The 24,658-nt window shown below is 43.0% G+C and overlaps 1 protein-coding gene across 4 annotated transcripts in view; it reads left to right on the top strand.

The window, feature by feature from the left end:
• Positions 1 to 984: 984 nt before the first annotated feature.
• Positions 985 to 24,658, top strand: part of cher (filamin-A) — a 754,003-nt gene continuing 730,329 nt past the window's right edge. Inside the window, exon 1 of one of the 4 annotated variants that reach the window (XM_067140703.2) lies at positions 985 to 1,473. In XM_067140703.2, coding sequence (XP_066996804.1) covers positions 1,122 to 1,473 — 352 coding nt within the window. In that variant the 5' untranslated portion in view covers positions 985 to 1,121. The remainder of the gene's footprint in view (positions 1,474 to 24,658) is intronic. The other 3 variants (XM_067140704.2, XM_067140705.2, XM_067140706.2) reach the window with 3 other exon arrangements.

Consider the following 24,658-nt stretch of genomic DNA (forward strand, 5'->3'; position numbering starts at 1 on the left):
GACACAACCGTGACCAGGGGATCATTCTATGTGTTAATTAACTTTCCTTGAAATTTTTGCCAATGTAATTTTTATCGTATCAGACTACCTCCTTGATCTAATAGTTACAGTAGTAAGTTCCTACTAGGGTGCAAATACTGTATTAGATTCATAGCTCTACCAAGAATTTAAAAGTTTTGACAAGGTCCAATGATTGCTCAACTTCATTAAGACAGTGAAGAATCTACCTGGTCTCTAGCAGTGGTTAGGATTCCAGTGAAATTATTAGTCACATAAAATTCCAATTTTCTCAGTTTCTTCCTTCCATTACATGATCAATAGTTGCAGTTGAAACAAGTAAACTGGAGTGCTCAGATACAGTATGAGTTGAGTTATAATTTGATGGTAGCCTAATCCTAGTTCTCATTAAAAGTACTAGTAATGATAAAGGAACTGGCAACTTTGAATACAACATCTAAATTTCTGAAAGGCAACAAGTTGTCAAATTATTATTATTATTATTATTATTATTATTATTATTATTATTATTATTATTATTATTATTATTTGCAGTGCAAATACGTTTCTTTCCAAGAAGATGATATATCTGCATACCATGTGTTCCTACCACATAAGATGCAGTATAAGGAGAGAAAGTACTGGATAGTAATCGGCAAACTAGGACTGACACGTCAACCTTAAAATCACATAGAATTAGATTCCAAATACGGCTTCTTGCTTGCGCCTTGCGCGCACGCGGTGGAAAGGTAGGGGGTAGAAATTGGGAGCACGTCTACTCTTAGAAGTGGTTCTATATGTGTTTGCATGAGGTGACTAATAACATTGCTCCTCCTTCCCCGTCATCCCACCTCTATGAAAGGGGGGAAGATAGTCACTATTCTTAGCCACGCCTGATCAGAGTATCTCAGTCGCAGACAAGAAGGCAAGGGAAGAGGTTGTGAAGCACGGCGCGTACTTCCTGTAGCTGACAACCGCATTTGAACCTAGCGCACTCGGTATTTGTTTTCAAGAGAGAGGACTGTGCGTGTTGCATACTGTTTAGGCGCAGCAGCAGTAGTAGTGGTTCTCAGCTTTCCTCGCCAGGTAGCACTTTTATCATTTGGGAACAGCCCACATCCACAATGAATAACAATGAAGCCGGGCCCGAAAGTGGCAGTGTTAGTGCGGAAGACCAAGACGAGATGGTTGCAACGGAGCGCGAGCTAGCCGAGGACGCTCAATGGAAGCGTATACAACAAAATACATTCACTCGGTGGGCGAATGAACATCTAAAAACTGTGAACAAACATATAGGGAATTTGGAGACTGATTTATGTGATGGCTTACGGCTTATAACATTGATAGAAGTGTTATCTGGAAAACGACTACCAAAACATAACAAGCGCCCCACCTTCCGCTCCCAGAAGCTCGAGAATGTCTCTGTGGCACTAAAATTCCTTGAGGATGATGAATCTATCCGCATCGTGAATATCGGTGAGTACAACTCCGTTCAGCTACTATTATCGATCTGACATTCCGACGTGCGCCGCGACGCTGTTTTGTTCACCTGCTCTGAGCGCCGCGTGGTGTTCAACTAGTAGGTTGGAATATTTGACATGTTTTTGGCAGGTGTGCATCTGCCACCGCGGCAAACGAAAAGCCGTGTGTGCTAATGAAGCTTTCTGTAAATACTTAGGTGTGCTATGTTAGTCATATTTGAATTGGTGTTCCAGATAATTATATTTGTTTTACTTAGGCTCATTTTTAGCAGCTTATACTCCAAAGGTATACAGCGAATTTATGTATACCGGTAGGTTCCTCTAAGACACGATGGGCGTGGTGAATGGTTCACCATTCTGATTTTCTGTTACAATCTCGAAGGTGTTCTCGAGTGTATTTATTTCAAGGTCACCTGTTCGTCTGCATGTAAACATGCCTTCATTTATGCTGCATTAATTTACGCAAAGCGAGATTTACAGATTTTTTCCTCCCACTCACTCCAAGTGCTAGTGTTCTATGATAAGTTCTACTGATATCGATCTGACGTTTACATTTATTTGATATTAGCATTCACACCTAAAAAGTATTTCAGATCAGAAGTGTTATTACGAAGGCATTCAAGAGTACAGTATCAGTGGGATTGCTATGTAAATCTAATACCGTACCCGACTTGATTTGCGTGTTGATAGGTTACAGGGTTACCGGCATACTTATGAAATTGCTGTTATTTTAGGAGCATTATTTTCTGTTTCACTTAACCTGGCGTTCTATGTGTTGCAATTTTCTTTCGAACTCCGTTCCCAATTTTTCGCGCCATTTTACCATACGAATGAAATAGTGCAGTGGAGAGCTGCGGTTTTTGTCCATGCCGGTGTGTGTAAGTTTATTTTATACGGAAGTTCCTATGTCTTTGTCTTACGAGAGCGATTACCCAGGGAAAATGCCATTAAATTCTCCAATATCCTTCAAACACTTCTCTAAGCAGACTGACAAATCAGATAAGATATAGTGTAGTTTTGAAGGGAGAAAACCACGTTCAGTTAGAAAAATCTGTTGCCAGTAGGTTCGAGCCTGGTATGAGGATATTCTCCAGATAGCGAGATGTAACTTAAACCAAAATTAGTATAATGAACAAATGTTGAGTTGAAGGTCTGCTGTAGATATCAAGCATCGTAAACCTGGTGAACGAAAAGACTAAAATAAAATTTGCAGAGCTAAATAATTCACCTATATCGAACAAATTGGCCGTGCGGTTAGGGTCGCGTAGCTGTTAGCTTGTATGGTATTCGGGGGATAGCGGGTTCGAACCCCACTGTCGGCAGTCCTGAATATGGTTTTCCGTGGTTTTCCATTTTCACAATAGGCAAATCCTGGGGCTGTACCTTAATTAAGGCCACGGCCGCTTCCTTCCCACTCCTAGCCCTTTCTTATCCCATCTTCGTCAAAAGACATCTCTGTCGGTATGACGTAAAATAAATTGTAAAAAATAATTCACCCATGCTGTCGATAGACACGATATTGGACTTCAGGGGCAAGACTAATAATATTCAGTAACATGATGGTTCAGCAACATTGTCAGCAGCTTCGCACCAAGGCAGTTGAGGGTATAATAATAATAATAATAATAATAATAATAATAATAATAATAATGATGTTTTACCCCCTGCGGATGGGGGACGCACATGTAAAACACACCCGCGGTATCCCCTGCCTGTCGTAAGAGGCGACTATAAGGGGCTCTCAACTTGGGAGTGTGAATTGGCGACTACGGGGCCCTTTGCTGAGTTTTGGCATTGCTTCCACTTACTTGTGCCAGGTTCCTCACTTACGTCTATCCTGTCCTACCTCCCTTGGTCAACTCATGTTCTTTTCCGACCCCGACGGTATTAGAGCATTCGAGGCCTAGGGAGTCTTTCATTTTCACGCCCTTCGTGGCCCTTGCCTTTCATCGTCCGTTACTTAATTTTTCGAAGTGACGGATCCCTTCTTTCTTCTTATTTTCTCTCTCTCTTTACCCCGTGTGGGTGGGGGACGCAGACGAATAATACACCCACCGTATCCCCTGTCTGTCGTGAGAGGCGACTAAAAAGGGCGACCAAGGGATGATTGAATTAGAACCATGAAACTACTTTTGATTCGTACCATCACGCGGGGAACACCATAGGTTGCCTGTACTTGCGAGTAGTACCACTACATTAGGTACGAAATAGGTTTGTGGTTAGTAGCAGCAAAGAGCCGGTCTGTGGGTTTCCAGTACCCGTGCGTCGTACCCATGTGAGCAACACCGCGGGTCTGCGCGTTGCCTGTGTGTTGTACCACTATATGAGCGACACCGGGGGTCTGCGTTGCCTGTGATTAGTACCCACTATGTGAGGAACACCACGGGAATACCGGCACCCGTGACTAGTACACCTAGGTGAGGAACCTCATCGGTTTGCGTTGGCTATGAGTGGCGCCATTGTGTGAGAAACACCATAGGTGTGCGTTACCTGTACGAAGTACAATACTTGTGAGTAGTACCATCTTGTTTGGAACACCGTGAGTCTTTGCTACTTTTGATTATTACCCCAACATGAGAAATACCATAGTTCTACTTTACTCGCGACATGTACCATTCTGAGGGGCCTTAGACATGGATTTTGGACCCCTGTAGACATCAAGCATCCTCGATTTAGGATTATGCTTGATAAGTGGTCCCTTGGTCAGTAATACTATTATTTGATCTTTTTTGCGTCGGATCCTGTGTTTTTTGTTTGTTAGATTGTTTTTTTTTTCGGGTTCATGTCCATCCATTCATTCTTCATGACATTTTCTTATTTTGGTCAGTGGATGATTTTGAAATTTTTGTTGCCATTTCATTTCGTACCATTAGGGGCCGATGACCTCGATGTTAGGCCCCTTTAAACTACAAGCATCATCATCATCATCATCAATAATAATTTTTTAACGTCCCACTAACTGGTTTTACGGTTTTCGGAGACGCAGAGATGCCAAAATGTTGTTCCACAGGAGTTCTGCTTGCCGTTAAATCTACTGACGAGGCTGGCATATTTGAGCACCTTCAAAGACCACAGGACTCAGCCGTGATCAACCCACCCACAACTGAATCTTACGAAGCCAGCGCCCTGCCGCCTGTGCTACTAAGCTACTAAGCCCGGTTGTAGTGTCTAATCCTATCAACCTCGATAGCTGCAGTCGCTGAAATGCAGCCATTATCCAGTATTAGTGGTCGAACCCCACTGTCGGCAGCTCTGAAGATGGTTTTACGTGGTTTCCTAGTTTCACACCAGGCAAATGCTGGGGCTGTACCTTAATTAAGTCCACGGCCTCTTCTCTCCCACTCCTAGCCCTTTCCTGTCCATCGTCGCCATAAGATATATCTGTGTCGGTGCGACGTAAAGTCAATTGTAAAAAAAAAAAAAAAAAAAGTGACTTTAATTCTCATCGCTGTAGTTCGAATTCTGCGTAAAACTCTAGGTTTTCACTGGTTGGTGATTACAAGTTTGCCAGTCGTATAACGTTCCAAGTTTTCTTTATAAACCGCTCATCTCGCGGAAGAAATTAAAGAAGGAAATGTTCCCCATTTTTGCTATAATTAAGCACCTGCAACTTCTTATTCTTCGCAGTGTAATCTCATGTAGTCAGACTCCATTGCTGAATGGTCAGCGTCGAGACCTTCGGTTCATTGGGTCCCAGGTTCGATTCTCGGCCAGGACGGGGATTTTGCCTGTGGCTGGTTAACTCCGTCGGGAAGGGTATCCGGCCAAGTTTTATGTGCGGCACAGTTCGCACCCTGCAGAAAAAATGGTGATATCATGTAAAGGAAGTAATTGTTTCACAATGTTGTAAAGTTACAGATAACCCGAGTAGTCACCAATTGGCGTCATTGAGATTCTCCGTTATATAGATAAATATAAATTAGGCAGCATGTTATTTTTGTGGCAAGATGGTATGTGTAACTGTTTCGGAGTTATATCCCCTAACAAAACTCTGCTTATAACGATGCTTTACAATTTGATATGTGGCTATGCTATTCTGAGTGAGCGAACCGTTCTCCCGTTGATGTTAGAGAAATCATGTTTACAGTCGGTACTTAGTCTGTACAATGTTCGACGCCTCTTGTGCCCCATAAACACGGACGTAATAAAGGCTGGTAATTGATAATCCTAATGTATGTTTCTGTTATTGACATATCTTTGTAAGTAATTATTTCAACCTTCGCAACCCAGTGGTGAAGTCCGCTCCTCGATAAGACGCTGCTCCGTTTGGAGCTCCAAGGCCAGTTGGCGGCTGCCGAGAGTGTGAGGAAGATACGGAAACTAACAGGAGTGGGGGAACTTTTCGTCGATTTCTGTACTAGCATGGCGTTGGACACGGTGTATCTTAATTATACCGGCAAAAATATCAGGGTTGCTATTGGTTTTCTGTAAAGAACGATGGCGCAATCGGATTGGCGGAGAAAAGTTTTCTTTTCGAGAGAATTAGGATACTTCGTTACTTCCAGGCGCGCGATTCAATTGTCGAACTCGCCGTATTTGCTCTGCCAGAGCACAAATCGCTGCCCGCTGCTGTATTTCAGAGAAGGGAAGGGAGGGGAAGTGGGTTGTATGATTGTGAGAATGCACATGTTTCTCATTCGTTTCGCGCCGTCACTTCCCAGCCCCAGTAGGCAGTGTACAGGGTATTCATTTCTTGTCCATGTGAGTTACTAAGTTTGCGGTATAAATTGGCGAGAATAGCTCCGTTTCGGCACACCAATGAAGAAATTGACGATGTGCTGTGCTCTCAGCCTATGACGCAGCAAATGACGACAGAGGAGCCGCACTGATTTATGGCCGCCAACCTCATCACTCACCTTGGTGTTCATTGGGAGGCGATTGTGTGAAGGAGGGCACGTGACAATGGTGCGCACATTTTAGCATCGGTTTAGTGTCAATATTTGGGCTGGCATTGTCGGGTTATATGTGCTGCTTCTCGGCTAAAAGGTGAGAATTGCTACAGTTTCTCGGTAGAATCACTGCCTGGATTATTGGAAGATGTTCCTCTGGGTATTCGGCAGCTAATGTGACTGCCGTAATGGTGCTTCACCGCATTTCACGTATCGAGGGAGATGGGTAGGCTGTGGTGGGCCAGTTAAATGGGCTCCGCGCTCGGTAGATTTAACTCCCATAGAACTTTCTTGCCACGAACCTACTACGCTGGCGTAGCAGGGGGAGAGGTGATACTCCCACGTGGCGCGTCCCAGGTGGCGGATAGTGGGGTCCTAACCGGCTTGCCGGCGGACTTGAGGGAGATAAAATACCTCTCGCGGACCAAACACACACTCCCCATGGGTGGGGGACGCAGACGAATAATTCACCCACGGTATCCCCTGCCTGTCGTAAGGGGCGACCAAGGGATGATCCAATTAGAACCATAAGACTACTTGTAATTAGTACCATCACGCAGGGAACACCATGGGTCGCATTTACGCATTTACTTTCGCTTACTACCACTATGTTAGGTACGCAATAGGTTTGTGATTTGTAGCGACAGCGTGTGAATCAGGAGGTGGGTCCTGTGATTCGTACCCCTATATGAGCGACACCATGGTTCTGCCTTATCTATGCTCAGTTCCCACTATGTGAGGAATTCCACGGGGTAGTAAGAGTCCCTGTGGTTAGTCCACTTGCGTGAGGAATGCCATAGGTTTGCGTTGCCTGTAAATAGCACCGCAATGTGCGAAACACCATACGTCTGTGTTACATGTGCGCATTACACTACCTGTGAATAGTACCATAAAGTGTTTCCACGTTCTACTTTCCTACCGATAAATACCATTATGAGGGGCTGATGACCTGGATTTTGGACCCGATTCGACTATAAGCATAATCGATTCAGCATCGTGCTATAGCAGCAGTCCCTTGGTCAGTAATACTATTGTTTTACGTCAGTTTCTGTGAATGAGAGGCACTGCGGGTCGGATTCACTGATTGTTTTAAATTCATATCCATCCATTCATGTTTCGTCCTCACGTTTTGAATTCTGGTCAGTGGAGGATTTTGGACTTTTAATTTGTCATTACGTCTCATTTAGTACCTTTAGGGGCCGATGACCTAGATGTTAGGCCCCTTTAAACAACAAGCATCATCAGCATCCTACCCAGAGGTCCCAGGCTCGACTCCCGGCCAGGTCAGTGATTTTTTTTTACCTGCAAGCCTTCAGGCTGACCAAAAGTCGCTTGGTAGGCCACGGCCTTCCAGGGCTGTTGCGCCAAGGGGTTGGTTTTAATACCGGTATTTCGAGTCGCAAAATTCAGTCGGATGAGAACGAGGATGAAAATAGAATCTCGACAGGGTTTATGGAGAAAACGGTAAATAAACTACAGCGTCATCTGGTAGTAGGAGTGGATACAAGTAGGCCAGAAATGAATTATTTTTGTAAGATGGGAGTCAAATGGCTGCATATAGTAAGGTTCCTTATCACTGGATGGAGACGGAAATCACACCAATCTACAACCAAGAGAGGAGGAAGCATTGCAGCAACCATCAAAGTGTGTCTGTATTCCGTACCAAATGCTAAGCGGCATTATGGAAATACCAGTGTGGTTTCATGCAGTACAGCAGTTGTTGTGACTAGAATGTTAGTATACAAATAGTACATGCGTCTTCTTCCTGGCCTTTTCCCAGTTTCCTGAGATCGGCACTTTGTACGGATTTAGTCCAGTTCTACAGCCTGTTGCGTTATTGACGCCAACCCTGTGTGGTGGGATGTATTCCCTGTTGAGTGTTTCTGTGGTGGTTCGTAGTGTGATGTGTTGTATGTAAATGAAGATACATGTATTAAGACGAACACAAACACCCAGCCCCCGACCTAGAGGAATTAACCAAATTGAATATCCTGGCCCGATCGGGAATGGAACTCGGGACACTCTGGACCGAATGTCAGTACACTGACCATTCAGCCAAGAGGCCGGACTCGACAATGAGTAATTGAGTACTACCTCAGAAGAAAGAAACTTTGTTGTGTAGATCTAGAGAAGCTATAGGAAACTATATGGGTCATTCTGCTAGCTGATTATATCGGGTTGAGCTGATATGTTTTGGTTGCATTCACAATGAATACTGCAATATATTCGAAACGTCGGCAACCTCTATATACTGGACATAAAACTACGACGGTCCAGCTTGGGCAGAAAGTGTATATTTATTTAAACAGACTGTAGAAGCTTCAGTCCGAAGAAGCGATAAAGAATTTTTTGACAATCGTGCTATATTGAGAATTGATGATAGAATGGATTCTTAGTTGAAGTAACTGTATCAGCCAAGGTTGTAATCTTCCTTGTTCTTTAGCCTACAAGGATTATGTACTCAAACTACAACCGAGCGAAGTGGCCGTGCGTGTTGACGCGCTACGGTTATGGAGCCAAGCTCGGCATTCGGGAGACGAGAGGGTCGAACCCCGCCGTCGGCTGTCCTGAGAATAGTTTTCTGTGGTTTCCCATGTTCACTTGCAGGCAAATGCCGGGACAGCTCCTATTCATAGGCCATAGCCTATTCCTTCCACATCTTTACCTATTTTAATTCACCATAATGCATTTCATTATTATTATTATTCCTTTATTTACATGGCGTGACTCAGGCTATATTCCGCCAAACCATGTCTTATGTACCTACAGTTTAACATTTATTGCACATGACATACTACACACTCTCTCTCATTGTCTCTCTCACCGGGCGAGTTGGCCGCGCGGTTACGAGCGCGCAGCTGTGAGCTCGCATCCGGGAGATAATGGGTTCGAACCCCACTGTCGGCAACCCTGAAGATGCTTTTCCCTGGTTTCCCAGGCAAATGCTGGGATGTGGGGTTCGAACCCACTATCTCCAGGATGCAAGCTCACAGCCGCGCGCCCCTAACCGCACGGCCAACTCGCCCGGTAGTAAAACCTAGTGACACACGGAATGAAATAACAAAACAGGAAAACAGAATGCATGTATTTAAACTCTGCTTCATCCGTCCAAGTACCGCTGCCAACATTTCTTTTTAAATACCGGTTCAGATAGGGTTTCTCTTAGTCATTGGGCAACGAATTCCATGTTCGAATTGTACTGACAACAAAAGAATCATTGTAGAGGGTGGATCTGCGATTTGGTATTATGAGGGTTAGATCAGCTGCAGCTCTGGTCGGGATGTTATGCATGGTTGAGAGCTACTGGAAAGAATCTGTTAGATAAGAGGGTGTCTGCTTGCTTGTAGGCTATATTATTTTGTGGAGTAGAAGCAACGAATGATAGCTAGGACGCTGGTTTAGTTTAAGGCAATTAAGCTCTTGGAATGCAGGAGTTATATCATGAAATTTTGGAATGTTCAGTATAAAGCGGACGCAAGCATTCTGAGCTCTCTGAAGTCTATTAGAAAGGGCGCCACTTAGCCTGCCGTACATATCACAATGGTCAACAGGCATTATTATCTGTTGAACCAACAGCTTTCTGACCGTGAAAGGAAGTAAATCTTTCATTCTTTTGAGTCAAGGGAAAAGTATGTACATATAATAATAATAATAATAATAATAATAATAATAATAATAATAATAATAATGCATTTCATCTTCATTGGCTCCTCAATTGAGGTTGGCCATAAAAGCATGCCATATAATTTCATCTCATCTCATCTTATCCCGGACTTCCGGGACTAAGGGGTAGACATGATTATATTTATTCAAAGCGTGTGATTCAGATCGGTAGAAATGTTAGCTTTGCCTTTGTCTAATGGTTTATAATGCAACCAGTGTTGGTAACTCTCAATTTTTGTGAACAGCAGTGCGGCGATGGTATGGAAATAAGTATTTCCAAGAGAAATGATGACGATTCGTCAGAATCCTTGGAAAGTAGAAATAAACTTGGAGCAAGTGAAATCATTTCAGATACCGCGCTAAGGATGTGAATTTTCCACGGATGGTATGCGTCTGTAGTTGAGTTCTTAGAATAAATTATCCTTGCATCAGTCTGGTCGCAGGCCGACTTGGCTGTAAGAAAGTGAAAGCTTGATTAATGTAAGATATATTTTGCATAGTCTGGAGGTAACAGATATGAAAACTAGAAAAATGCCGGTTCAAATGGGTGGGAACAATAGCTATAGGGCTTTAGTAATGAAGGCATAAAGCAGGTATGATCAGGTTGCATGAGCGACCTTGAAACTGTGACGTGGAGCGACCGTCTCGTAGCGCGCAGGAATGTCTGTAGTTCCTTGTGTGTTCTTATCAGGACGAATAGAAATTAATTTCTTATGTTAATTACCACCCCTGCCTCATCGTTGTAACGTTGTAACTTGCATCATGGCACTGTCGTTTTGTATTAAAACTTGAAAAGGGTTAGGGCGATATTTAACGGGGAGAGAGAGTTGACATTAAAACAACGAAAAACAGAGGTACGCACTACGTGACTCCAACCTGGTCATACCTCACATGAAGACTAAGTGATGGATGAAACCGTGCAAAGTTCGGTGACGAGGTCGAGCAAGACGAATGGTGGATAGGTTATTACTATTTTTAACCCCGTAGCATCTAAGGTTAAATACATGCGATTAAAATCCTCGACGCTGACCATTCAGCCAACGAGCTGGACCTATATACAGGCTGCTTAGCTGTATATTAAGTCCTTAAACATATCAAATATTCGATCCAATGCTGTGTTCTTAAATATTACAACTAAGTAAGAGTGCTACGGAGACGAATAAAATTAAGATCATGCCAGTGCTCTGTATACGAAATTACTTTTGCCTACTAGTAATTGTTCCAGAAAAAAAACAATTTCTATATTTTTTATGAGGTTAAATCGTCGGAGGGGGGGGGGGGGGCGGGGGCTGGATGCTTGGAGTCTTGTAACAAGACTCCGCGTCACTGGATGGAGTGCCAGTTCTGTCTTCACTGTTCTGTACAGCGAGGCTGAGCGCATCATTCGGTTGCAAGGAGGGAATGAGTGGTGGAATGAATGGTGGGGACGGACCGGTTCGGTTCGGAGCAAGTACTATTACGTCAGTACTTGGTAGAACCGAGTACAAATTTGTAACTGTGTACCTAAAAGTGTATATTAATCATCAGCGCTAGAGTAGACGATAAGAAAGAAGATTATTAAATATTATTCACTGATAGTTACGCGGTGAAATGTTAGTAAGTGACGAAAGCTTATTCAGATTTTTAACATGAGTTCTTGGGAGTACACACATGATCTGAATTCTGTATCTTCATGTAAGCCTATTCATCGTAGCATAATCAGACGCAATACAGTGTGTATAGACAGAGTTGCTGTGATGTGTTACATGCAACAGGTCGTATACGAACTTCAATGCAGATGCATCAGGATTTCACCTAGTCTTTCAGAAGAAACTGAATCCATACCGGGAGGAGAAAGCATCTCCTCCACAGACACAGATGTAGAAAGTAGACTAAAGTAGCCAAGAGTAAGTTCACTTAAGAGAATTAAATGATTTCTGGAGCAACGGTGAACCGAATCCGCGTACCTGGGAACGGATGTATTTCTAGAATTCCTCATTATGATCACAGCATCTGATCGCACCGTCGACATTTGTTTCACTTCCGCTACCTTCAGTGGCATGAACTCTAGGGGCTATCTAGTTCCAAATTTAAAAACAGCGGGAAGGTACTCTGACCCATCTTCTTACGACTTTGTCACTCACTGCTTCAGGACACTTCTAAACTCGTTCTCCACGTACTAACGTACTTCTTCTTCAGCCTTTTCAGCAACTCCATATGTTCATTTTTTTTGCAATGTGTGTCCACCTGAAGGTGTGAAGGTTCCTTACAGCTGTTGGGTATGTTTGTATGATTTGAAGCATTACAATTAGAAGTTATTCCCTTAATTTTTCGCTCTTTATTATTGGAATAACACAACACCTGTCTAGTCTCACTTTTCTAATAGCTAAGAAACACATTTAATACATGTCATTCTGAACACAGATCAGTATGGCAGTTTTGTTTCTCGGGATATTGTTACTAGCTAAGGGTATGTCGGTGTCCTCTTTCTTGTGAACACATTTTTAAAATAAGTTTGGAATATTGTGCGATTATCACGTCATGTAGTAGGGCGTGTGTAGTCCTGTCGAAAGTGGTAGAGAGCACTGTGTATGTATAAAAAAGTAATTCACTTGCATGTTTACAATACAGCAGATGTTGCTGCCAACGGTCGATGTTTAGCCTGGGGTGAACTATGCCATTTTAGGTGAAGATTGGTAGTAGTGTATACAGTGCAGTACGAGCTTCAGCTGTTGCTTACGTTTCATATTCAGTGCTTATTTCTCAGTTCGTCCGAACCAGTATTGTGGCATTGATTCAGGGTGGACATTAACAAGCAGCAGTATTACGCATCGTAGGGGTTAGGTTCCCAAAGACCGGGCGAGTTGGCCGTGCGGGTAGAGGCGCGCGGCTGTGAGCTTGCATCCGGGAGATAGTGGGTTCTAATCCCACTGTCGGCAGCCCTGAAAATGGTTTTCCGTGGTTTCCCATTTTCACACCAGGCAAATGCTGGGGCTGTACCTTAAGGCCACGGCCGCTTCCTTCCCACTCCTAGGCCTTTCCTATCCCATCGTCGCCGTAAGATCTATCTGTGTCGGTGCGACGTAAAGCCCCTTGCAAAAAAAAGAAAGAAAGAAAGAAAGAAAGAAAGAAAGAAAGAAAGAAAGAAAGAAAGAAAGAAAGAAAGGTACCCAAAGTGCAGTGTCAGAAACGTGGAAAATGTACCGTAAGACCGATGATGTGACTGCCAGACCGAGGGTGACGACATTCCATACCAAGCTCGGTATATCCACGTAACAGCGCAGAGGAGACCAACTTCTTGAGAGCAGCCAGGGTCTGTGTCTCTGCATAAACTGTACGCAATCGACTATATAGTTCCCAATTAAGGTCATTTCGACGGATTTTGCGTGTTCTACTACAAAATCGTCATTGTGTTGAGAGAAGATTGCCCACCCAACATCTTAATTGGGGGTTGGATGAATGGCGCAATGTCGTGTTGCAGATGAAACTCGGGTATCTCTTGAGTCAGATACACGACGTTAAAGGGTATGCAGACGTAAAGATGCGTAAGGAAGTACCAGAATGTTCAAGAGGTGCATGTTTTGGAAGGAGTGGTGTAATGTTTTGGGCTAGGATTGTGCATGGCTGTCGTACACCTGTGATACCAATTCGAGGGACGTTAACTGCCCAGCGTCTTACCGATGAAATTCTTAGACCACTTTTACAACCCCTTAGGGATGAATGTGTTGATGAATTCATTTTCGTCGACGACAATGCTCACCCTCGTCAATGTGCATCAGTGAGGAATTTCATGCGAGAGGTGGGTATCAACCCTATGAATTGGCCATCTAATTAATCGCACATGAACTGCATTGGGCATGCATGGGGCAGTTTGAAAACGGGTGTTTTTGGTCGTCCACACACTCCCAGACCTCATTAGAGTTTCCCAGATGTAATTGGACTTTCTTCCTCAAGATGACGTCAGTATACTGATCGCAAGCATGCCACAGCGTGTCAGAGACCTGAACAATGCCAGAGGAGACAATGCACGGTATTAAGGCAGAATAGCTATAAAAACACACACAAAAATTGTAACCTTTTCAAAAGGAGTTTATTTGCGTTAAATATTGACAGAAAAACATTTGAGTTTGTTGCTTTACGTCGCACCGACACAGATAGGTCTTATGGTGACGATGGGACAGGAAAGGGCTAGGAGTGGGAAGGAAGCGGCCGTGGCCTTAATTAAGGTACAGCCCCAGCATTTGCCTGGTGTGAAAATGGGAAACCACGGAAAACCATTTTCAGGGCTGCCGACAGTGGGGTTCGAACCTACTATCTCCCGAATACTGGATACTGGCCGCACTTAAGCGACTGGAGCTATCGAGCTCGGTGTGCGTTTCTGTTACACACTGAACAACATGCTGTAACTTTATTATTGCATTGCATCCTCGATATTCCAAACTTTCTTGCGGTGTATATAATCTGTAAAGAGGAGAGCCTTGTCTGACACCTACTAAAATACGAAATGAAAAAGAACTACGAATATTTGATAGACGAGCCCAATATAATCGAAGTGAGACGAAAACCTCTGATTAGTACATTTATTTTCATCTTTAAAACTTACCAGTTTCTGTAAACTCTAGTTTTTGTAATTTTAAATATTACTTATACGGTCAACCATAATATCTAGTTAATTCAAATACCTAATTTTTGTTCTTTTTGTACGGCGAAAGACAAAGATGTGCCGAAGTGCGTAGAAATGTTATATCCGCATTCACAAGTGCTTTCTTATTTAATAAACGTCGACAAAAAATGTAATATACTAACTTTAAACAAAGATGTGTCTACAACAAAACGGGAAGGTATGACAGTTCTCGAAACAGCAGCATAATTCTGCTGCTTAGCCTGTCTGGAAGCGAACGGAAACTCTCGCGCGCTATACGGATTGGCGCTTACTTGTAACGTCACATAACTGCTAGAATAGAGTTTCGATCAGCTCCCGGCCAGGATTTTAACCTTAATTGGTGAATTCATCTGGCTCGGGGGCTGGGTGTTTGTGATACGTTAAACATTAGAAAACATCTTGGGTAAGGCCGAATCCTCACAAACATGTAGGTCGCATGTAGGCCGTCTGCTAGGAAAATATCTGGCCCAGGCCTCTCAGGAGGCCATACGCCATTACTATTTCTATTACTTTACAGTTTTTTTCTAATGGCTTGACGTCGCACCGACACAGATAGGTCTTATGGCGACGATGAGATAGGAAAGGCCTAGGAATGGGTAGGAAGCGGACGTGGCCTTAATTTAGGTACAGACCCAGCATTTGCCTGGTGTAAAATGGGAACCACGGAAAACCATATTCTGGGCTGCCGAAAGTGGTATTCGAACCCACTATCTCCCGGATGCAAGCTCACAGCTGCTTGCCTCTAACCGCATGGCCAACTCGCCCGGTCTTTACAGTTCTACTCTCTCCGTCCATTAATATGAGAGTTTCTTGTACCGTTCATTATCCTATAATTAAACGGTTTCAGTCTTTTCACTTAGGGTACGTCCAAGATGCACGCTGGTTGTCAGCGCAGACAGAGCTGCCACAAAAGAAAAGATACGAAATGCAATTGATCAGTGTAGCATGGAACTAACAAGAGAACAGGCTGCAGCTCTATTGCTGCTAAGTGACAAGGTTAAGATGATGATGATGATGATGATGATGCTTGTTGTTTAAAGGGGCCTAACATCGAGGTCATCGGCCACTAATGATACGAAATGAAATGACGAAGTAAAAGTTCAAAATCATCCACTGACCAAAATAAAAAATGTCATGAAGAACGAATGGATGGACATGAATTTAAAACAATCAGTGGATCCGACTCAAAAAACTGACCAAGGGACCATTTATAAAGCATAATCCTTAATCGAGGATGCTTGATGTCTAAAGGCGTCCAAAATCCAGGTCAAAGGCCCCTCAGTATGGTACTTATCGCTAGTAGAGTAGAACCATGGTATGAGTCATGTTGGGGGTACTAATCAAAAGGAGCGAAGACTCACGGTGTTTCACACACAATGGCGCCACTCATAGCCAACGCAAACCGATGAGGTTCCTCACCTAGGTGTACTAATCACGGGCGCCGGTATTCCCGTGGTGTTCCTCACATAGTGGGTACTAATTACAGGCAACGCAGACCCACGGTGTCGCTCATATAGTGGTACTAATCACAGGCAACGCCCAGACCCGTGGTGTTGCTCACATGGGTACGACTCACGGTTACAGGAAACCCACAGTCCACACCCTCTGCTGCTACTAAGCACAAACCTATTTCGTACTTAATATAGTGGTACTACTCGCAAGTAAAGGCGACCCATGGTGTTCCCCGCGTGATGGTGCTAATCAAAAGTAGTTTCATGGTTCTAAGACAATCATCCCTTGGTTGCCCCTTTTAGTTAGTTAAAACCAAGTTAAAACGAATGAGAAGTGATATACATCCAATTAATGAATAAAGATCTATTTACGGGGAGTACAAAAACCTTTTTCCACAGTTACTTGCCGACGGAAACAGATTTTTTAAAAATATTTTAGAATGAGTTCGGATACGTTCAATTTTATTTTATTTTGTTAAAAATTGAACACAGGCGATGTTCCTATTGGAATGATCTTTAATTCGCTTATCCCATATCGGAGAATTAAGGTGAACTTTTGAAATCAAAACCTCGATATCCATCGTTAACAAAATGTCACACACACTCAACACGAAAATTAACAGCCTGCGTGGCAGGTTGTCTGAAACCAGAATGAACTAATCATTCCGGTAAACATCTGAGTCAGACTACCAGTGCGCAGGTGCGTTAAGACCAGTTCGGTTTAGCAACAACGGATATAGCCTACTTATGCCGACTCGGCGCCGACTGTCTGACTCAGAAAACCAGCGTGCATCTTGAACGTACCCTTACGTTGACTGCACTTGGTCTGTCTTATGAATGTAATTACAGAAGGGCTTAATGCAATATTTCTGCTCCTACTCTAGCAGACTAAATATCTCGGGTAGTTCTGACAAATCTTCACGAAAATTTAAATAGTATTATCCCAGTGAAATCAGTCTAGGCTCTCCTTTCACCATAGAGATTATTTTGTTAGTTATTAAAGAAAAATCACAACATTTCGCAGATGCGTTCTCTACTGTTAATTCCGCACGCTCTTTGTCGTCTGGAGCTTTTTTATTGCATGAAAGATTGTTTTCATTATTACCGACTTTAGAGAGATCAAACACAAAGGACATGTTGTACATAGAATAGGATTAATTCCTATAGTAGAAAAAATGTACGGAGCGAGTAGGCCGTGCGGTTAGGGGCGTGGAGCTGTGAGCTTGCATTCGGGAGATAGTGGGTTCGAACCCCACTGTCGGCAGCCCTGAGGATGGTTTTCCGTGGTTTCCCATTTTCATACCAGGCAAAGGCTGGGGCTGTACCTTCATTAAGGCAACGGCTGCTTCCTTCCCACTCTTAGCCCTTTCCTACAATATCTCACCTTCGCCGTAAGACCCATCTGTGTTGGTGCGACGTAAAGAAAAAGTTTTTTGAAGAGGGGAAATCGTGTCTAGCTTCCTACCTCCAGTTATTACCTAGTCTCACTGCCTATCTCTTCAACGATAGGGGCGATGGACTTTTGAAATACAGTTAAAACATTCACGAAATGTTCCCGGCATTTATATACTGTAACTGCCGGTATTGGTTATGAGATTTTAAACTGTCAAGTATGTTTTGGGTGTTAAATATGTTAAAGCTTCCCCAATAAATTCGTCTTATGTTTTTATCTATAAAGGAAGTATTATAAAACAGCGCAAATATTTCAGAAAATGAACGTTATTTCAATATTGAGACTAGTATTGTGTAATTGGAAGAACTTAAACAGATAGCAGTACCATTATTACTGAAACCAACCCACATTAAAGTCCCGAATTGTTTTGTTATCGAAGTAATGAATGTTCTTAATCCACTTAATTTCAGTAGTCAGATTACTAATACGTTTGAATAAGATATCACCACTACAGTATTACTGAAGTTCCACGAATGAATTTTAAATTTAATGAGGATCGTCTCGTGAAAATCTTTCTAGTTGTGCTGCTCTGTAGATATAATAATGTATATGCTTGTAACAGGTACCGTTCGGAGGCTCGAGATTGGAATCCTGGCGCTGCTTGCGGCTGTCCTGAGATTTCCTACCGTATAACATACCAGGAACTACTAGAAATGCACCTTTCCTCCTACCCCAATTGTAGATTCAAATAATTTACTTATACGTACTATCAGAGGCTCGTATCCGGAGGTGTTGACCGAAATACCTTATGATACAAAATGAATCTACAAAAAAAATAGTTGTTTTTTACAAGTTGCATTACGTTGCGCCGACACAGATAGGTTTTATGGCAACGATGGGATAGGAGTGGTAGCCGTGATCTTAATGTACAGCCTGATGTGAAAATGGGAAACCACGGAAAACCATCTTCAGGGTTGCCGACAGTGAAGCTCGAACCCACTATCTCCCGAATGCAAGCACACAGCTGCGCGCCCGCAACCGCATGACCAACTCGCTCGGTCAAAGAAATGAATGATGGGTTAGTATTGTTACTCGAACTGTCACAGTGGTCTTTGATGCTATCCAGTATGCTCCGGCTTCGATTCTGCCCTATCTAGGGTGAAATTTACCTTTACCATCCTTCTAGACCTACCGTTCCAACGATGACAGCCGAAGCCCAGTAGGTCCCTGCAAATATATTCTGATTTGTTTGTTTGTTAATGTTTATAGTAGACATCAGTAAAATGATAGGTAGAATTTATATAGGATTACTAGAGAAATGATTTCACTGGATTTTCTTTGTTACAAACGTAGAAGTCTCCAAAAGTTAGATGTTTATCTTCTTCGTACCCCACTTTCTACGACTTAGATTGGAATAACATAAGCTTTTGCCTTTTTGTATAGAATTTCTACTTACTATTTAATGTTGTAAGACAAATACAACCTTTAAAAATGCCAGCCCCGTGGTGTAGATGCAGTGTGCCTGCCTCTTACCCCGAGGCCCCGGGTTCGATTCCCGGCCAGATTGGGGAATTTTACCTGGATCTTAGGGCTGGTTCAAGGTACACTCAGCTTACGTGATTGACATTGAGAAGCTGTCTAACGGTGAGATACCGCAGATGCTGACCACACGACACCTCGTAATCTGCAGGCCTTCGGGCTGTGCATCGGTCGCTTGGTAGGCCAAGGCCCTTGGAGGCTGTTGCGCCATCAGCAGAACTCCTGGATACATGTTACAGCCACATGAAAGAATGAAAATCCACAGCCTGTTCCCAGTCATTGGATTGGGTCTGGAATGGAATGAATGAAGCCCCCATCTAGCGGCGAGGATAGGAATTGTGCCGTCTGCCGAAGCTTGTCGCACTCCCCTGGGGCAATGGTTAATGACTGAGAGATTAAATGAAATTATATTGGAGAGTGTTGCTGGAATGAAGTATGACAGGGAAAACCGGAGTACCCGGAGAAAGTCATGTCCCACCTCCGCTTTGTCCAGTACAAATCCCACATGGAATGACCGGGATTTAAACAACGGAACCCAGCGGTGAGAGGGCGGCGTGCTACCGCCTGAGCCACGGAGGCTTCGTTACAGCCACATATCGGATACAGTATATTGTTTATAATCCAAAGAATCAAGACATTTTATCAATATCAATTCAAGAAGACATATCACGATAGAGCTGAACACTAGATCCTCCATATCAAGCTGGACATACATGCTCTGATTAAATGTGATAAGGAATGTGCTTTTATGGCAACCATTCATTTGGGACTTTCAAATAAGTTAACATTAACGAAATTTGACAAAGCTTTTATCGGCTGACATATAGTAATTTAAAGTGTTGTTAAACTCTGTGTGTATGTAGTATTTTAACATATTTTTATGTTTTGGATGTGTTTTTTTTCTGGGTTTTAAATGTTTTGTATACTTTCATTAACTTGCCGATTTTGAATTACATGGCCGAAGATGTCCCTATACAAGGGTCGAAACCGGCCCCATATAGCCTATATGAAATGGTGTAATTTTAGTTATTCCATTTAATTTTGTTTTGAAAGGTAGATAATTCCTCTCCTATTCTCCTGAGTAGTGAAGAAGCAAACGCATTTCGTTACTGTATACTGGTATTTATTATACTGTACATCATCTATTTATCATACTGTATTTTGTACATTTGCTCATTGAATATTCCATGAACCTCATATTTTATCATTATCAGAACGTGGAACATTTTATTCGGTAAACTGAACTATGAAGCGTGGTTTATGTTTCACCACGCCATCGCGCAGCACAGCTTCTCTTGCAGTCCGAGACAAAAGTGCGCCGTGTGTCGACACACTGCTTTACCACGCCATCCAGATACTGTGTATAGGAAAACTGTTTCTCTTGCAGTCCGAGATGGAAGTGCGCCGTGAGTCGACACACTGCTTCGAAGCAGTTTGCTGTACCGTGTCGAATGTTTCGAAACAGTCAGCAGTGTCGCGTCGCTCATCTCTATAGGGGACACCGGTCCGGAAACTCCTCAGTTGCATCTTATACGCGAACGCCGTTTTTCGTAGGTTGCAAGTTTGTCAGCGTGTGTGGGTTCAACATGAGGCCCCAGTCTTCTTTTCACGTGCTGATCGAGGAAACATTAATCAGACGTCCCCAGAAAAGTGGATAGGAAGACACGAACCTATTGCTTGTCCACTTGTCCGCCTGATCTGGTTACACTTTATTTCTGCTAGTCGGCGAGACTTTCGTACGGTCTGAAAAAGAGCTCCTGGAAAAAATGCTCACTTCTAGAGACTTGCTAGAACGACACCCGAGATGTTCGACCAGATAGGCTAGAACTTACTGGGACGTTGTTGAAATTGCTGTTGTACAAATGTACATGTCCTTACTAGCGTGTGCATGCAGTGCAGGTAAAGAAATGTACAGTGTGTTACACTCCCAGCGGGGCTGGGAGACAGCATGCGTGTTCAGAGCTGTATATTCATAACCTCCCCCATATTCTATTACCGACATAACTTTTATTGCTTATTTATGCACCAAATAGCCTTTATCACGAGTACTAACCTGAGAAAATTATTGAATGTGGGCCAGCAATGCCGTCAGCAGTATTTTGCAACGTCCAATTACAGAAGTTTACTCTGACTTCATCACAGGGTCGTAATTGGTGGACGATAGTAACTTTGTAAGGTTTTAATTTCAATATTTTAGTATCCCTGTGTACTGAGGATTTTGTGATACCGACTTGTTGTGCAACACGTTGTACAGATTTTGTGGAAGATCGTACGGATCGTACGAATGATGTGTTAATGTCGTCGGATGGCTTCCCACGACATACAAACTCGAGTAACTGACCGCCTCGTGGCCATGCAGTGAGTCAGCATGAGATTATGAATACACCGCTCGGAGCGTGCATGTGCGTGTCGACTGCCGGCACCGCTGGGAGCGGGACACAATGTGTTATATCTCCACACAAGGATTTTTTTTAAAATTCCACATTCATAAGTATCCCACAATAAATTTGGTTTATATCCAGCGACTAAGACTCTTCCCGTTCGGGGCTCCCTATCTCACATTTATACATGTACCCTTCTCCAGCATCCCTCAAAGTCTATCATACCGGAAACACTATATGCGCCGCAAAATGTTTTGTAATATCCAGGATGCAATGAAATAATAAAGTTACAGAATGTTATTTATTGTATCACAACCTGGAAATGTAAATGCTTCCATACTGGAATGTTTTTCTTCCAATATCTAACGCAAATAAACCGTATTTGTAAAAAGGTTCCAATGTGGTTGTAGTTCTTTTTCTTGTGAAGGTGTCCCTTCCTCACTCTGCCGTAGTACCGTGTATGGCCTCTTCTGGCATTCTTCAGGTCTCTGACATTCTGCGGCATGCTTGCGAGCAGTACATTGACGTCATCTTGACGAAGAAAGTCCCATTACATCTGGACAACTGTAAGGTGGTTTGGGAGAGTGTGGAGGTTGTGGACGATCAAAAACAGCCGTTTTCAACCTTCCCCATACATGCTCAATGGAGTTCATATCCGGTTACTTAGCAGGGTTGGTACACGCCTCGTGAAATTCCTCACTGATGCACCTCAATGAGGGCGAGCATTGTCGTCGATGAAAATGAATTCAGCACCATATTCATCTCTAAAGGTTTGTAAAAGTGGTCTAAGAACTTCATCGGTATAACGCTGGGAAGTTATCGTCCCTCGAATTGGTATCAAAAGTGTACGACGGCCATGCATAATCCCAGGCCAAAACATTACACTACTCCCTCCAAAAGCGTGCACCTCTTGAACATTCTACTGCATCTTTTACGTGTGCATACCTTTCGTCATCGCGTATCTGGAGTATGCCGTATCCGTGTTTCATCTGCAAACATGGCATTACGCCATTTATTCAAGCTCCAGTTACGATGCTGGATTGTCCACCTTCTCTCAGCACGATGGCGATTCTGTAGTCGAACATTTCGAATCTGTCGAAATGGCCTGAACTGGGCACTATGCAGCCAATTGCGTACGGTTTGTGCATATACTCGTACACGGTTGCCCTCAAGATATCACATAATTGTTGAGCAGTCGAAGTTGGTCTCCTCTGCGCTGTTACGCGGATATACCGATCTTGACGTGGCGTTGTCATCCTCGGTCGAACTTGCCTTGGTGTGTCAGTCACATCATTGGTCAAACGGTACCTATTCCACGTTTTTGACACTGCAGTTTGTGCAGTCCCTACGATACGTGATAACTGCTGAAGATCATACTTCACTGTATACAGTACTGCCATTCTTCAACTGAAATGGCTTAATTCACCCCAGGCTCAACACTGACCGTAGGCAATGACATCTGCTGTATTGTAAACAAGCAATTATCTGTGTGGATACAGTGCTCTTTACCGCTTACTAAACACGCTCTGCCACATAACGTGCCTAATCCCACAATATTCCCAACATTTTTAGGTGTATAAATAGACTCGCGAATCTTATCTTCTCTCTGCAGTGGTTTGAAAACTACCAGAGAGAAGCAAATTTGGTCAGAGACCACTCGACCTGTCAATCCAGGGCTTTTTTCCCATCATACTCGAATATTGTACAAAATAAGTTGCATGTTGTGTTCCTTTTAGTTTGTTTTTTCTAATTATTGGCTTTCTTAGAATCGGCATTATTTGAGGATGCTTAGTTCTCCTGCATTGCCTACATAGAAAGAATATGTGACTACCCTGGGGTGATTGATTGTTCTTTAGAATTATTTGCTGCAGTGCAGTAAGATCCAATTTTGTAGAGATAAGTCCGGCTCCGTGGCTAAATGGTTAGCGTGCGGGCCTTTGATCACAGGGGTCCCGGGTTAGATTCCCGGCAGGGTCGGGAATTTTAACCATAATTGGTTGATTCGGCTGGCACGCGAGCTGAGTGTATGCGTTGTCTTAATTTCTTCCTCATCTCGACGCGCAGGTCGCCCACGGAAGTCAAATCAAAAGACCTGCATCTGGTGAACCGAACTTGTCTTCGGACACTCTCGGCACTAAAAGCCACGCGCCACTTCATTTCATTTTTTGTAGAGAGGAAGGGTGAGAGGGGGGGGGGGGAGGTCTAGAATTGCAGACGGGCAGCTTACAGTAGGGTACGTGGGTTTACGGGTTGACCCTGACACCCATAGTCTTCACTCTACAGCATTGCAGTTCTTCATTTAGCTTCGGAGCTTTGCCTCGAGTTCGTTACAGAACACATTTGTACGAAACAATGGTTTCACTCCTGAAATGTTATCTTGTCACAACCTGAATGTTTCACTTATTTCTACATTCGTCACTTTTATGTAGTAGTTTATCTTTGTCGAATGTTCGTGATAGAATATTTGTAAATGCAAAGCGGCTATCATAAGCCTTAGCGTGCTCTGAGGCACTAGCCAGCAATCTGCCGAATACATACCAAAGTCAACCGCAGAGCCAACTATGTACGTACATTTGCAGCATACAAAATATATTCTCTTTAATGCATCTCAAGAAACCGGCATACGGTACATTTCATTCACCTCTTTAAGTATTTAAATAAAACAAAAAATATTCGATAAAGTGCTCCGAACGCAATTTCTGACAGTTTTATCGCATGGTTTAATTCTCTGCCCCCTGTGAATAAGCTGATAAGTCATAAAATGAACTTATCCTGGTTAAACGCATTATCAGATATCTCAGTATATATATTTGTGCCTGCAAACATTGTCTGTGTGCGACAAGGAGAAGGGCCAGTGCTTACCTGTTAAATGCACTAATGTGGAGGACGTATAGGAGAATAAATGGGCGTAGATATCTCATTTTTGCTAATGACTTATTAATTTATTCACCGGGGTCAGAGAATTATTCGCGATATTAGAACGATCAGATACGTAGATTAGGAATAATGTGTAGAAAATAAGTACCTTTTATTTTTAAGGGAGAGGTACCTCAGAAGTCACGTTTATTTTTAAATGTATTTACAGTATTTAAGAATAAGTGAAGTTTTCTTTACGTACATTTCTGTTTGCATTAGATTCGATAAGATAAACATCAGTAGGTGCTCTATAGACATTCCGTTGAATAGCTTATGGTCTGCAGAACGCTGGGGTTCTGTTAATTT

The sequence above is a fragment of the Anabrus simplex genome, chromosome 2, assembly GCF_040414725.1.
Source record: "Anabrus simplex isolate iqAnaSimp1 chromosome 2, ASM4041472v1, whole genome shotgun sequence".
NCBI classification, from domain to species: Eukaryota; Metazoa; Arthropoda; class Insecta; order Orthoptera; family Tettigoniidae; genus Anabrus; species Anabrus simplex.